The following is a 16,780-nucleotide window of genomic DNA, read 5'->3' as shown; positions in this document are numbered from 1 at the left end:
ATCACGATTGTATATTCCAGAGAAATTATAATTTGATCTTGGGAACCAACTGAAATACTTATGTGATACCTTTTTTAGGGCATCTATGATCTTGTTAAGAATAACTTTTAGCAGATAATCTAAATAATTATATTTACTTTCCCTTAGGGGAAAAGGATTATTGATGAGGAAGGTGTGGAAAGTATTAATGATATGTTCCATGAAAATGCCATGCTGCAAACAGAAAATAACAACTTGCGAGTACGGATCAAGGCCATGCAAGAGACTGCTGATGCCCTGAAAGCCCGAATCACACAACTTGAGAGTGATAAGGCCAATCAGATCCTTGCCAGAGCAGGTAGTGTGTATGCTTGCTGTTGAAAATGGACACATGAATAATGGCTTGAAAGAACAATAAACTGTCGTTATTTATTGGAATTATAATTTGCAAAGTACATTCAGGCACAGTAGTGATCATCTCATGACATACATTTGCAGCTGTGGGATGGACCTTGTTCCAGTCTCCTTACTTTTATTGATACATGGCTGTTCAAGGGTGTTATGCTCTGGGTGTTATGTTAGTGAAGTGTATGCATCTTTCTTAGTCTTCACATTGCAGGCGATTACCACTGAATGTGGTAGCATCATATAGAGACAATCTCAGTCTTTCTTCTGTGGCAATGGAAAGTACTGGTCAGGTCTGAGAACTCTGTGATAGGGTTCCCTGCAGTAAGAGCTTGTAACCATTACCTGGATTGGAATGAAGAATTTGCCAGCATAGCATTCCATTGACAACTGTGTCATGAAGTCCAGATCTGATTGCTCCTTGAATTAGAACCAGTTGTGGAAAATCCAAAGCCAAGCAGAGATTTGTTTTATTTTGCCTTGCACTGTCAGCTAGTTTCCAGTTAAGAAATTAAGTCAAAGGTAGTAATCATAGCCACTGTTCCATGTAGGTGCTTAATTACTTCTGATTTTAAAATTAACATTATTGTAGCTACCCTTTAGGTACTTGGAGGTGACTCAGTTCTCCTGTAAAAGCTCAGGCTATCTTTCAGTAACAGGAAGTAAAATCAAATGAGTTTAAGTGTGGGTGAGCACAGAGAGTTTAACCCCATAGGCATAATAATGAAATACATTAGAAAAACCAATTAATTCTTAGTAAATCTAATCATTCAAATGTGAAAGAAAACTGGTAATTCAAAATCTAGTTGAACTGGTAATTCAAAATTTGGAGTCTTTTGCCTACAGTAGCAAAAAGAAAAAGGTAGAGACTTCCTATCCATTCTGGGTCAAGAATGCTTGAGAATGCCAACTTCCAAGTCTTCTTGAACACCTTATCTGCTCTAGACCCTTTAAAAGTATCATTTGTGAGATGTCTCATCATCTAGTGATATTAAATATACTTTCCTTTATCTTTTTATTGAAGGAGAAGGAAATGAAGAAATTAGTAACATGATTCATAACTATATCAAAGAAATTGAAGATCTCAGGTATTTGCATGGCATTCTGTTATCCTCACTAGTCTGTGTGTTTAAAAATGTCAAAGAGCCTCTGCTCTTTGGTTACCATGCTATAAAGAGTCAAAACAGCATTTTAAAATATTGTATTCAAATGACCTAATGCAACACATCCATGTAGAGCTAAATACTGCGGCTATCCCATAACATTATATTCTTATTATTTAATTTTGTTTAATATCACAGCTGCCAGTTCTTTAGCTGGTTGTTGTTGACCTTTCATTACAATCCGAGCCTCATCCAGAGACCTAGGACATTGTAATGTATCAGCATACTATTCATGCGGATCCCTGCCTTCTGAATCTGACAGATGTTGACTTTGTTGATTTGAAGCTGTTTTAAGTGCTGCCCTAGTGTTTTTGGAATGGCATCCAGGGTGCCAATTACCCCGGGATCAATCTCAGCTGGTTTGTGCCATAGTAATTGAATCTCGATTTTCAATTATTATTGTTGTTGTAATTGTAGTTGTTATTTTGCCAAGTCACAGCTGCCTTGTGGTGATCCCATATTTTTTTTGAGGCAAGAGACCTCCAGAGATGATTTGCCATTGTCTGGCTCTGTGTCATAACCCTGGTATTTCTTGGAAGTCGCCCACCAAATACTAGTTAGGATCAAGGCTGAGAGTGTGTGACTAGCCCAGGGGACACCCAGTGAATTTTCACTGATGTGGGGATTTGAACCTGGGTTTCCCAGGTCCTACTCTGACACCTTAACCCACAGGTGTCAAACTCGCGGCCCTCATCATGCTGGCAGGGGATGATGGGAACTGTAGTCCATAACATCTGGAGGGCCGTGAGTTTGACACCTATACCTTAATCACTGCATCATGCTGGCTCTCTTACAACCCCATTGTAGTTACAGCTTTTTTCTTCACATGAAATCGGTTAAAAATATCCAAAACATTTATCAGAACACACATTGAACATTTTCTGTCTTAATTACTGTTTAGGGCAAAACTTCTTGAAAGTGAAGCAGTGAATGAAAACCTTCGGCGAAACTTATCGAGAGCTTCAACACGGTCAACCTACTTTGGTGGCCCCTCAGCATTTTCTGCTTCAATACTTCCTTCTGAAAAAGAGACAATTGAAATCCTTGATTTAGCCAAAAAAGATGTAGAAAAACTGAAGAAAAAAGAAAAGAAAAAGAAAAGGAGGTACTTTTTAAAACTACATATTTTCCTATCATGGTTGTTTTGTGGGGTATCACTTCATCAGAAAGTTATAAGCAACAGGACTCAATCTTCCTTTGGGCACCTGCTTGTGTAAATACAAACCAATAAATCTAGCAGTCGCTTTGGCAAATTAAATCGTTTACAGTCTGCAACACAATAGGTCATATTAATTGTTTTTGGTAGCTCGTATCTTTACAGTAACTGAATATTATTTTGAACAAACTGCTTCATGGACTTTTTTACATTTCAGTTACAAGATCTAATTTGTACCAAGTACAGTTACTTGGCCTGGAAGTCACATTTAGCAACTTAATAGGACATCTTGTATAGTTCTGAGAATGCCTTCTTTTGCTTTCTTTCTGCTCATCTTCTGTCTGCTTTGCTGCATCATCACTACATTTATCATGCTTCTTTTTTGTTTTTCTTAATTTTTCTAACCCGCTGAAATAATCATCAAATGCATAACAAAATTTATTTCAGTAAGTGAAACCAAGGTCAGTTGATTAGGAGCATGTGGGCAGCAGCCCTTGCTTGCTTATCAAATACTGCTTTGATTGTGCTTGATTGTTGCACAAGAAACATAGAAGAAAATTTCTAGTCTTTATTTCCTACAAATAGATTAGCCAATACAAACCAATTCACCTGCTACCTGATAATGGTACATATTGAAGGCCCCCTGACTAGTTTTTATTGTTGTTGGCTTTCTTATTTTTGAATACCCAGAGATCTTAATAGTTCAGCAAAAAAATCCACCAAAACCCCTTTTACCATTTTGAAACCAAGGGTACATGGAAGTGGCAGTTAGACCAGTCTAAGAGCAAGGAAGGTCTTGGCAGAGCAGGAAGTGAAGGAGAAGAACATGTTCAACCAAAGGTTGGCCTTAACTTACAATGGACTCTGTTTTGGTATCTAGTGTAATAATTTGAGGCATGGCTCTTTGGAGACTCTTTCCTTCTCCACAGTTTCTAGATGAACCCTCTTTTTCTTCTACCCTTTCATGGTAAGTCCTTTTAGCCAGTTAGTCATCCAGTGTGTGCTTTGCCTAAGAGTGATACGGTGTCAGGTTTGAGGATAATACCATGGTTCCTATAGTCTCTTGAGGTGATAGACTCCATATTATTAAATGGTAGGCTGATATCAATTACTAATACTATCTCTGATCATAAAATGGGTAGCATCTTGCTCTGGCATCAGAAACTAGTCACACTCTAGTCCATTTTCCCCAGTTTGACATTCCTTGTCTAGAATACCTGTACTATCTGAGTTGTGTGTGTTTCAAAGACAGTCTACTACAAATTTTAAGAATACGAAACCCAGAGTTTAGGGGTTCCTAGGGGGCTGAGCGGATGAAATTCACCCATGTTTGATCAGCAGCACCAATATAGTTGAGACCCTGGGGATGTTCATATCATTTTTTTCTTCTGTATTAAAAGGAAATAAAGATGGTTTTCCAAGCACCTGCTGTCTAGTTCATCTTTTTCTCCCTCAGAATGTGAGGTTTCAGTTTAGTGGGAAGAAAAGACAGGACTGCATACTTTACAAGAGGGAAAAATATTGCTCTGAAAAGATGACTTTTCCCAGTATTCACCTTACATATTTTATTTGAGGTTTAACAGAATCTGAACACAAAAGCCACTAAAGCCACCTGAATCACCAGCAGTCATTTTCATGTGCAAGCAAGAAAAAAAGAATTGGTCCTGTTTTTGTGAAAGGCCTAAATATGTTCTGCATGACTGAGGCCACACATTTCAATCCCTTTTGATTTAAAATTATGAACTATTATGAAATTACGAACCATTATGAATTCGTATATATAAATATACCGTAACCTTGTATGACTCCTTTATATGAAGGCAGCAAATACATATGTTATGGGTTTTGAAAAGGCAGGTAAGCTAAGTAATATGAAACAATCATACCTAACAAGTAAAAAAAAAACCCTTCACAACAGAAGATTATTCAAATCAGGACATTATCAACATTATGACAGCAGCAGACTAGACAGAAAAATAAAATAAAATGAGGGATAGCCAATAAAATGGATGATAAAAATCTTAAAGATGGCCAAATAAAAAGAGGGCAAACTCAAATAAAAGCCTGGACAAATAAATACATCGTAATCTGATGCCTGAAAGGGAGAAGAGTAGGTACTGACCAAATTTTCAGGAAAAGCAACATCCATGGGGAACCACCAGGGAAAGCCCTGACTCTGGTTGCTACCTCTATCACCTCCAAAAATATAGGCAGAAGGCTTGGAATTAACACTCTTGGGTGAAAAGGTATGGCAGAATGTTGTCTGTCTAGTATTCTGGTTCCAAACCTTTTTGTACATGTGCACTGGAAACTGGCACCCTGTGCAGATCTTTCAATATTTTGCATTGCGTGTATGTGTGGATACAGTGCCTGTATCTGACCTCTAGTAGCAACGTGGTTGCAGCATTTTGTATTTATTGAAGCTTTTGAAAAGGGAACTCCCTTAAGTGAATTACTATAGCCTTACCTGGATGTAATCAGAGCAGAAAGTATTGTTGTCAAGTTATGCTTCTGTAGTTGTTCAAAGGTGTTTCATGTTGTGGAATAAACCTAAGCTTCCAAAGGCCAGGTTCAAGTACTGGTGCCGTGGAAAGAACAGTAGCTTAGTAGCAGAGCATGAAGAAGGTCTCAGGTTCAGTCTGCAGCGTGTTCAGCTAAAAGGATCAGGTGATGTGAAAGACTACTGCTGTCTGAGACCCTGGAGAGCTGCTGCCAATTGAAGTAGACAATATGAACCTTGATGGACCAGTGTTCTGATTCAGTTTGACAGCTTCTTGTGTTCACCTACAAACCTGTTGCTTCAAGGCAGCTCCTTCCATAACAGAACAACTTGCTTGTTCTTGGTCGACTTTAGCCTTGGCTACCAGTACCTCTTGTTTTTGAGTAGATCTTCAGTTTATTGGTCCACATCTATTATGCTACCTGCTACCTTCTCCCAAACACTTGTTCAGGACTTGTAAATGGGTTGATAGGAAGGGGGGAAATCTGTCTTATAATCAGTGGATTGATGGCATCTATCTGAATGTATGGATATTCTATTCTAGTGGTTTTATGTAGATGTTAAACAGCATTTAGGACGGAAAGAACGCTCTGCAGGACTTCATCATATAAATGGTTGAGCAATGGTTTTCCCCAATAGTCTTTTCTGGAATCAACTAGGTTGGAGCAGAATCTATAGATGCCTAAGACTGCTGACTCAGCTACTCTGTTCTGTAGGATACTATGGCTGATTGTTATCAGAAAGCGTCTAGGGGGGACCCAGGAAATTACAGGCCAGTCAGTTTGACATCTGTTCCTGGTAAATTAGTAGAATCTATCATTAAAATAAAATCATTAAACATGTAGAAAAGCAAGACCTGCTGAGGAAGAGTCAGCATGGTTTTTGCAGAGGCAAGTCCTGTCTTACAAACTTACTAGAGTTCTTTGAGGGTATAAACATGCATGTGGATAAGGGGGAACCAGTGGACATTGTCTACTTGGATTTCCAAAAGGCTTTTGACAAAGTTCCTCACCAGAGACTGTTGAGAAAACTCAGCAATGAAAGAATAAGAGGGGAAGTCCTCCTATGGATTAAAAACTGGTTGAGGAACAGGAAACAAAGGGTGGGTATAAATGGGAAGTTCTCACAGTTGAGAGATGTAGGGAGTGGTGTCCCCCAAGGATCCGTTTTGGGACCAGTGCTCTTTAACTTATTCATAAATGACCTGGAAGTAGGGGTGGATAGCGTGGTGGCCAAGTTTGCAGATGATACCAAATTATGTGGGGTGGTGAGAACCACAAAGGATTGCGAAGAGCTCCAAGCGGACCTTGATAAATTAGGTGACTGGGCTCAGAAATGGCAAATGCAGTTCAATGTAGCAAAATACAAAAGTGATGCAAATAGGGGCAAAGAATCCAAACTTCACATACTGCCTACAAGGGTCCAGTGCTATTAGTCACAGACCAGGGAAAGGGATTTGGGCGTCTTAGTTGATAATGGATTCCATAGGAATGTCCAACTCAATGCATGGCAGCTGTGAAAAAGGCAAACTCTATGCTACTTAGGGATAATAATTAGGGAAAAGGAGTTGAATAATAAAACTGCAAGGAGTTGTCATGCCCTTACTATATAAAGCAGTGAGTGCTGACCCGTGCCGAGTACTGTGTTTCAGATTCTGTTAAGCCACATCTTTCAAAAAAAGGATATCAAAAGAGATAGAAAAAAAAGAAGTGCAGAGAAGGGCAATGAGGGATGATTGAAGGATTGGAACACCTTCCTTATGAGGAGAAGGCTGCAGTGTTTGGGACTCTTTTAGTTTGGAGAGGAAGACGTCTGAGGGGGGATATGATTGAAGTCTACAAAATTATGCATGGGGTAGAAAATGTTGACAGAGAGAAATTTTTCTCTCTTTCTCACAATACTAGAACCAGGGGGCATTGAAAATGCTGGGGGGAAGAATTAGGACTAATAAAAGGAAGCACTTCTTCACACAACGTGTGATTGGTGTTTGGAATATGCTGCCACAGGAGGTGGTGATGGCCACTAACCTGGATAGCTTTAAAAAGGGCTTGGACAGATTTATGGAGGAGAAGTCGATCTCTGGCTACCAATCTTGATCCTCCTTGATCTCAGATTGCAAATGCCTTAGCAGACCAGGTGCTCAGGAGCAGCAGCAGCAGAAGGCCATTGCTTTCACATCCTGCACGTGAGCTCCCAAAGGCACCTGGTGGGCCACTGCGAGTAGCAGAGTGCTGGACTAGATGGACTCTGGTCTGATCCAGCAGGCTAGTTCTTATGTTCTTATTGTACTGAAAGATGGCAAGAAGTCAAGGAGAAATCAGCAAGATTGCACTTCCAGAAAATATAAACAATTAGGGTTACAAGAACTCTGCCCCAAACCCATGCCTGAATCTGGATTTGGGATCTAGATCCACATCACCCAAGACTGAAGTTGTACAGCCACAACAAGTTCAAACACTTTTCTGGGGATGAAACATTAATTACTACCTGATGGTTGTTAACCACCATTTTGTCCTGGGACACTCTTTGCAGGAAAAGTATCACAACAGCTTCCTTCAAAATACCCAGAACTAGTATCTCTTTTAGCAAGGTATTTATAACTTCTTAGAGAGGAAGGGAGAGGCTGGTCTCAGCGTCCCTTGGTTAATTGTGAGCAACATTTTTAGAATTATGTAGCTATTAGCAAAATAAAAGTTTTACAATACCATAAAGAGTTTACCAAAGCTTTTTAAAATCACACATCCCCAACCTAACTAAATTAACTTGTTATAAAATATGTTATTATTGTACTTAGTTGCTTTATATCCCAATTAATTTTTTCATCTCACTTGGTCCACAGTTTCAGTGCCATCTTTAAAATTCCACTAGTACATTAACAGAAGTAATAAACATTCATTTTTACTACTAGGCATCTATTTCTACTGCTGTGCATTCATTAAATGTAGACATGTGTGTTTCTTTCTTTCCATTGCTTCTGAAATATGTTTTTTGTTTTGTTTCTAATTCGCAGTCACTGACATATGCTTGATTCTAAAGTGTTGTCCAATCTGAAAGTTAAGAGTTGAATTTTTCAGGTTTTCAGTGTGGATTAAATTATGTTAAATGTGTTGTTTTGAACATCATGCCTGAATTGCAAATTGCTTATTATATTACCTTTGTACAAAATAAGTGAATAAAACAATTTATTTTTGTACTTCTGACAAAGGTAAATTATGTGTTCTCATAATACAGTTTAAAGGCAGTACTTATTAAAATGGAAAATATATTCAGATGTCCCGTGTCGCTGAACTGTGGGAACTGTGGCTCAGTGGCAGAGTTTCTGCTTGGCCTGCAGGAGGTCCCAGGTTCAATATCTACCATTTCTGTTCAAGGATCAGAAGGTTAGCGTTGTGAAAGACCTCCACATAAAACCCTCAAGGACTGCTGCCAGTCTGAGTAGACAGCACTGAGCCTGATAGACCAGTGGTCTGGCCCAATATAAAGCAACTTCATATGTTTCCATATTCTTTTAAGGGGCAAAAGAGAAAAACTCTTCTGTGAACCGCAGTCATATTACAGAAGCCTTGATTCCATCACCCTCCTGTAGCAATTCTCAAGCTGGGGGTGGGAGCTGATGCAGTTGCTACTACCTGCAGCCTTGTACCTTTCAGGTCATCTTAAAGCACTAACCAGAAGGTGTGCTGATTAGTTAATTCAATGCTAGGAACACCAAGGAGGTGTAATCCTAATCCAGTTGTGATATAATTAAACTGATTTTCATTCTCATTTCTAATACAAAGAATTTCATCGTATTAATAGGAAGATGCTACCTTACATTATGGATAGTTATAGCTAGTGGCAATTTTCAGTGGGATACTGGAAATTTAGTTGGTTGATACTGGTTTGGGTCTGTGAACAGCATAAAATGTTTTTCAAGGCCCGATCTTGCCCCCATTCAGCCAGCCTCTAGTTACTAGCCAATAAGAAAATTCATTACTATCTCCAGCTCAGAACAACTTTTAATCAAGGAATAAAATAGGTTAGAACTTGGTCAGGATTTCTTGAATTGTGGCCCTGTACAATCAGCTGTTCTCTGAGATCAAGCTGAGATGTTCTTTAAAAGAAACAGTTTATGTGTCTCTCTGGCCCCTTCCGCACAGAGGCGGAAGGGGTTGGGTCGGCGTAATCTACGTAACCCGGCTGACGGCAACTGGAGACCCGTCCGCGTGGAGGCCGGTCCATTTCAGAACCGGCTAGAGGGCGACGGCGCAGCTTGAGAAGGCCCGTCACCCGAGCCGACCCGCCTATCTTCCCCGTCCACTACTCCCGTCGCCTCCGTGCGCCCTGCTGGCCTCCGTAGACCGCGCATGCATGCCCTCCAACCTCCAGGGGTCGGAGGGACGAGCGAGGGTGCCGGAAGAGCCAGCAGAGGCGACAGTCGGCGAAGGTAGTGGGAGAGGGGCCAGCGAGGGGACAACAAAAGCGCATTCCCAGCCGAGTGCCGTTAAGCGCACCGCCGGGAATGCGCTGTTGTGCCAAAAACCTCCCTCCACGAGGGAGGTTTTTGGAGGCAGCCTGAGGCCGCCCTGGGGGAGGGGGAAGGGAGCCAGGTCGGCGCTGCTGCGTTTTGGCAGCGCCGCCTGTGCGAACGGCTCCCTGGGGATGCCATTTTTGCCGTCCTCAGGGCGTCGTTATTGGCCCGTGTGGAAAGGGCCTCTGTGTGTTCTTTTGTGGATCCTAGAAGATAGAGCACTCCACGGCACCCTCCAAAATGACTGAGCCTCTAAGAATATCTCCATCTGTTCAGTGGATAGCACCAGCACTTGTCAGCTTCAGCAGGACAGTTATGCTATGTGTTTTCACTGTCCTTTAGTCTGAAGTAGATGTTGATGGGGACAAATAAATCAGTATGGATGATAAGTTTCAGTAGAAGCCAATGGTTACCAAGTCTTTCTCTCCCCCCACCCCCCAAACTGCTTGGCTAGGGAACAGAATAATTGAAAAACTTTCCTATGCATTTTGCAGGATATCTCTTCAGCAGTTTTTTGTTTCTCTTCCCTGTCCAGCTATGGAGAATGTATTGCCTTTATACTATTTATGGGCTTCTGATGGTATCTTTTAAAGAATTCATTTGAAATCCACAAGCTCATGTGTCATCTTTTTTTAACCTTCTTGTTGCTTTCGCTTTTCACTGTCTGGTTTGTCCTTCGTTGGCTTGGCCTTCCAATACTGTATCTTCCTGCTTTTGAAGGCTGCAGAAACTTGAGGAAAGCAGTCAAGAAGAACAAAGGTTGGAATGTTTCCCAGGTTTTTAATCGAACTGTTATTAAAAAAAAAAGTTGGTCACCCGTACAGGACTAGGTATATAGAACAGTATTATCCAGTCATCTTTTCCCCAAGACTTTGATCCTCTTAGTTATTGTGTTGTGCACACACCCTGAAAATTCCCAAAATAAAACAGGTTGCAAACATCCTGGATTGACATGACCCAGAGCAGTTTAAATATGGCCGGGTGTAAAACTAGATTGCAAAATGTTCTTTAAAATGGAGGCATACGTTCATTAGATCAGAAAGTGTTTACTGTGTTGCTATAAAAGTTAAGGTCAGTTAATACCTCACTTTAAAATAGACCAGTAGCAGCTTGTTCTTAAGATCTAGAAAGTAAATGTTTTCTTAATTGCTAGGATGGATTTTATATGTTCATTGTTAGGTGTGATAGTAAAATCTCAATAGCATGGATTTTGTCAAATTGAATAACATTTCAGATCAAAACCTTACATATGGGGAAGATCCAGTGAGTAACCTGAGAGAGGGTTTGTTTATTTTCACCTGGTGTGACTGTAGAGTAAGAATAAACATCCTCCCATAAATGTGCAAATCAGAGCTTCCTTGAAAAACACATATGAAAAACATATATAACAAATTCCTTCAAAACTACATCTTTGTGTGCTGAAAAGCATTTTTTGTTTTTGTTTTGACACACAGAGGCACAGTTGCAATCTTCTGAATCACAGAAACAACAAAAATTAGAAAACAGTATGGCATAATTGTAGGGTTTAAAGCAGAACAGCAAACAAGACCTTTGAATGGGCTTTTTTTTTTCATAGGATCCACAGTTCTCAGGGTTGATGAAGTGCATACCAGTGGAATTTAAACATTATTTTCTCCTTGGTCTGAGCCTAAGTTTCCTCAGATGCTGAAGAAGTGAGGAGGAACATTCTTTGTTTAATACTTCAATACTGCCTCTTGAAATACTGTGAAATTTTATGGAAGATCAAGCAAAATCCCTGGATTGAAATTTATCAGGGAGCTGTAACTGCAAAACTTGGGCTCATTCCGCACATGCAGAATAACGCACTTGCTTTCAAATTGCTTTCAGTGCTCTTTGAAGCTGTGCTGAATAGCAAAATCAACTTGCAAACAGTTGTGAAAATGGTTTGAAAACGCATTATTTTGCGTGTGCGGAAGGGGCCTTTCTTTCTGAAGAAATAAGGAGGTGGTATAAAAAAGAATTGTTGAAAATCTTTATTAGATTTTCCCTGTTCTACAGTTTGAAACTTTAAAGGAATCTTGGCAATTTAATTATCTTTATGTTTGAAGATACTGGATATGCTTGAATCTTATATATATATGAGATTTTGGTAGGAGGTAGAATCATTAACTTGAGACTGGTTGTAAATTCAAATTTTAAAAACCTTAGGTGGCATCAACGATTCTTCATTGTAGTATTAATTCATTGGAGTAATAGTTGTGGAAATATTATAGATATAGTAGCATATTAACGTGTGATCACATATTTTTAGAACTGTAATAGTTTTTCTATGTGTAGGATAATCCTTCACTGTAGAGGAAAAGAAAGTCATAAGTTGTGATGTAATGGCTTCTAGGATTCAGTAGGCATAGAAAAAAGTTTTAATGATTCTGTTACAAGATATATGTTAGTTGTGAGTAGTATTATTCTTTGATCATTTATATTTGAAGGTCCGTTAATTCAACTTAAAAATAATACAAGGAACAACTTAGAAGGGGATCTCCCAAGAATGCTGTGTGGCTTTATTATTTTCTGTAACTGACTTCAAGAATGAAAACAAGAGAAATAGCTAGTATTACTTAAAACTGAAGGACCAGGCAGAAGCTCCTGAAAAACACTTAACTTTTAGGATGCAGTTGGCATTGCTTTAAAAAGCTTCCTTGCATCAGTCTATACATATCTAGCCTTTGCCTGCTAGGAATTTCTCACCCAGGCAGATAACACGGGCTACAGATACACAGAATATTCATTATAATTTTTGATCTAGGTCTTTGATGTCAGTCTATTTTATGAAGAGCTTTCCCATTACACTTTGGATGACAAACATGTGTTTTCTTTTTCTATACACTATGCCACCAAGAACAACCCCATCTCCAGAAAGGGAGGTTGACAGGATAGACTTAAACTAAAAGGGCTGAGAGAGGATTTTCAATGATTCCCTCTCATGACTTGACTGACCACCCTCTGTTCTGTTGAAGTTTTTAAGTGTTGCTAAACTTTGTCCCTTATCCTACAGGCACCTCTACTATAGTTTGCTCCTACTGTTCATTTGTGGGACATTTATTATTATTATTATTATTATTATTATTATTATTATTATTATTATTATTATTATTATTATTATTAGTATAGATTTTAATTTATCAAAGCAAGAATCTTGCACATAATTTTTTGGGGTAGTCTCCCTATAGGGGCTGAAAGAGATCATCTTGAAATCCCTGTTCATATTTTAATCACCATATCCTGAAGTCTTAGCACTGGTAACAGAAGTGCTCAATTTTTTTTTAAAAAAAATTGATATTAAACACACCTAATCTCTTAGTCCTCATTTTATTTTCAGGCAACTGCACACCTAGGCTAGCTGCAGTCATGAATTGACCTTTGTGGGACCAACTCTGAACAAGCTGTACATCTAATAATGGTTAGCTCCTTCATGCAGATACAGTTTTAACCAGTGTGCAACAGGGGCAGGTACCCTGGACCCCACACTGAGGGTAGCCTGACTGCCCATGACTTTAGGGGCTGTCAGCTCAGCAGCTCTGGCTCATGCAGCCAGCTTCTGGTAGGAATAACAGTTCCTACCTGACTCACATGGAGTGAAGGCCACCCCTTCCTTGGACTTTGGGTGCAGGGGATAGGCCCAGTGATGTGTGGTCGTAAAGGAACAGGGAGAAAACAGTTGTCCCTGATGAAAAGGGATCCTGAGGTTTAGGTTTTTCTCTCTCTTCACTTGTGTCATTTAAAGAACCTTCTCTGAGAGTATGTGTTCAGAAGTTCAACTTGAAGGGCTTCCATAGTCTAGCTCATCTTTACACCCACCTTAACTTTAAGCTGCTCTGGTATGATACAGTCAGAATCATGGTATGGTACAATACTGTAGAGCTTTTCTGGTGGCTTAGCTGTATCTCTATAAATGCTTGGTAAACCTGTCCCTTCTTCCATTTGTAGCATAATAGTACTGTCTCTCAGCCTCTCTGCTGAATCTCCAGAACTCCAAAATTCCAGAATTTTATGTATGAAAAATTCTTTGAAATATTTATTGTTCTCCTTGACATTCTGAAAACTCTTGCAAGAACCCCTGCAAGTAGAGTATCCAAAGCTCTGAATATTTGCTACTGTTTGTTAGTTCGTCAGTATCCTTTTACTCTCATATTCAGACTTGCAAAGTTGGTTGATTTCTGCTTATTCATCTTAATGGTCTTCTGTACAGTCCCACAAGGGACAGCACCAATGCAGGCTGGCCATGGAGATGAATGACAAGCTTCAGAGAGGATTATTCACACACACCCCTTCTGAGCCAAATGGTCATGGGGGGTGGGGGGGAGAGAAATCTCCCTCAGATCTCTTTTCACTGCCATGAAAGGAGAATGTGTTGAGCTTCCCGCAGGAATGCCCCGGCCTGCCCCCCCTCCCAAGCTGTCTTCCATTCCAGCTTTTGCAGCAGAGGCACTGAGGGGTGGGCAACCGCTGGCATGTCTAGCTCCTCCGCCAGTGTAAGTGCCCCGGGGAAGGCAAACATGCAAGGCTTCTCTCCCCCCAAATGAGGCTCTAAGTTGCCAGCAGTTAAATGGTATCAGACATTTCATTGACATGACTACTAAGATGATATCCTCAGCAATATTTCTCTGCTGTCTTGCATGGTCTTCTGTGCAGGCATGCATCCCTCTCTCCTTCCCTGCTGTGCACCATTCCTGACACATGCCCTGGCATTATGAGTTAAAGGAACAAATTCTGCAGCGGCAACTGGAGAACTGAGGGAGAGCTCCTTCCCCATGTGACCAGTTAGGTGGGAATCTGCCCACTCTTGGCTCTGGGAGGGAGTGAGGGAGGACTCAGGAGAGTGAAGGATCCTCTTAAAAGCTCTACAGTCATCTTTGTGGCCAGTCTGTGCTTGCACAGTCCCATTTGTGCCTGCACAGAAGATCACTAGATGAACACCAGTTACAGGTAAGTGCAGCGTACAGGTTTTTTCAGCTTTCAGTGAAATACCAGATTGTGGCCAGTGCTTTAGGCAGGCTGCTAGTTGGAGCTTCTTTAATTACTTAATGCTTCCTTTTTGTATTTCAAAGTGTTGTTAAAGAGGAGAACACAGATAATGAGCAGGAGAAGAAGGACGAGAAAGGCATTTCTGAAAGAGAGAACCATGAATTAGAAGCAGTAAGTATTACAGTGTTAACGAATGTACTCCTTGTTATAACAGCGAACGTACTACATTGCCTAAAATTTTAGTTAAGGTTACCTTAACTAAACAAACAAAACACAAAAACATTGTTACTTCTTGGAAATGCTGAAGAGTGCTAGCAAGATTTGAATACTGTAGCTCTTTAAAGACCAACAAGATTTTCAAGTCATAAACTTATGAGAGCCAAAGCTTCTTTCTGACAAAGGCCGTTTCCACACGGCCATGATTGGGGTTAGGTCGGCGTATACGACGGCGACCCAACCCCCCTGGGACCGTTCGCACGAACGGTCCCAGAAACAGCCGGGAAGACGGTGCCGCAGAGTGCTGTCGCCCGGTCGACCTGCCGTTTCTGTGGCCGTCTGGCACGTCACCGAGGCCTGGGGACACGCCCCCCTGCCCTGCGCGCCTGCTCCGGCGTTGCAGGGCAGGGAAGCGTTCAATCCCCAGGCGCGGCAGCTGAATAGCCACAGAAGCGACCAGATAGATGGAAACGGTGCAAAGGGGAGAGGGAGGGCGCCTTCGAGCCGCTGCCATTTGCACGGCAGCAGCTCGAAGCCGCCGTTTTTTGTAAACTTCGCTCGGGAAGCGAGGTAGGAAAATGGTGGCTTCGTGCCGCTCGGGCGGCGCGGCTGCAAAGCAGCTGCACCCCCTGTGCGAACGGCTCCCTGGGGACGGGTTTTTTGCCGTCCCCAGGGCGCCGTATTTGGCCCGTGCGGAAAGGGCCAAAGTTTATACCCTGGAAACTGGTAAATGTGGACATTGTCAAGTGTAGTTTGTCACAACTATACTCTTTTCCACTGACAGATGACAGTAGAATTGTCTATTAATCCGTCATTTCCTGGACCTTCTTTGTTCTAGAATTCTCCACTTGGGTCCTAGTTCTGCCCCCCAAGGCACTGGGACCCAAGTGGATCATTCTAGAACAAAGAAAGTCCAGGAAATGGCAGATTAACATACAATTCTACTGTCATCTTTTGGTGGAAAAGAGTATAGAGTTGCTTCTAATTTCTGTAGCTTTGTAGCTAGGGTGGATTCTGCCCAGGCCGAATATAATGGCTGTAGGATGTTATACAAACTGCTTGGGAGAGGGCTTTGCACAGGTCCCACTCCTAAAACAAGTTTGGCTCATTTTATTCCCCTCAACCCGGGATTTTCAAAAATCGTTAGACCAGTGGTCCTTTTTGCACAATCCTGGGTTTGGAGGTGCTCCCGCATGAACATAACTGGCAGGAGACGTTTTATTTACCTCCTTTCCACTCTTTCCCTTTAGGTGCCATCCACTGTCAGGGAGAATCTGCCCATCCACCATTCTGTGCAGGTCGCCCAGCACCTTGTGGGCAGATTCTCTGAGCTCCTGACAGGATACAAAGTCCCCCAAGAATGTTTTCTGTCCATGGCAGGGAATTTGATTGATCTATGGCAACACATTCATTATTGCCTGACCGTTGCAGGGAGGTCCCTTTTTCTTTTTCTTTTCTTTTGTATATTGCACATGCAAAGCTAGGTAGGTGCAGGCAATCAGCTTGTGGGTTGATCGGCCCGGCTGTGGGTGTTCATTTCTGTATGCCCCAACAGCTACCTATGTGTTGCAGGAAATTCTTAAAAAGAAAAGTGTCTCTGTGCAAAAGTGCGAAAGCAACCTGGATTGTTTCCATGGGCTCCAATTGCTTCCTGAATGGGTGAAGGGAACAGGAAAAAAGAAAACGGGTTCCTTTATAATGCCTGCAGAATCCTCTTAGGAGTTCTCAGGGGAGTTACAAGGAGAGCTGATGCTAACTCAAAAGCTCTTTGGTTTGTATCATAGACATCATTTTCCAATGACTCTGTGTGTTTCTGTATAGTTGGCATTGAGGACATGACTTGCCTTCCTATCAGGAAACCTGTC

The 16,780-nt window shown here is 41.2% G+C and overlaps 1 protein-coding gene across 14 annotated transcripts in view; it reads left to right on the top strand.

Annotated features, from left to right (window-relative positions):
- Positions 1-16,780, top strand: part of KIF21A (kinesin family member 21A) — a 124,252-nt gene that overhangs the window by 59,602 nt on the left and 47,870 nt on the right. For 8 of the 14 annotated variants that reach the window (XM_048501040.1, XM_048501042.1, XM_048501050.1 and 5 more), the window contains exons 9-13: positions 148-337; positions 1,409-1,472; positions 2,449-2,652; positions 10,434-10,472; positions 14,783-14,870. In XM_048501040.1, coding sequence (XP_048356997.1) covers positions 148-337; positions 1,409-1,472; positions 2,449-2,652; positions 10,434-10,472; positions 14,783-14,870 — 585 coding nt within the window. The remainder of the gene's footprint in view (positions 1-147; positions 338-1,408; positions 1,473-2,448; positions 2,653-10,433; positions 10,473-14,782; positions 14,871-16,780) is intronic. The other 6 variants (XM_048501043.1, XM_048501048.1, XM_048501053.1 and 3 more) reach the window with 1 other exon arrangement.

Source organism: Sphaerodactylus townsendi, linkage group LG06 (assembly GCF_021028975.2).
Source record: "Sphaerodactylus townsendi isolate TG3544 linkage group LG06, MPM_Stown_v2.3, whole genome shotgun sequence".
Lineage (NCBI taxonomy): Eukaryota > Metazoa > Chordata > Lepidosauria > Squamata > Sphaerodactylidae > Sphaerodactylus > Sphaerodactylus townsendi.
The sequence above is the reverse complement of the archived record's forward strand: the minus strand, read 5'-3'. Positions and strand labels throughout refer to the sequence as shown.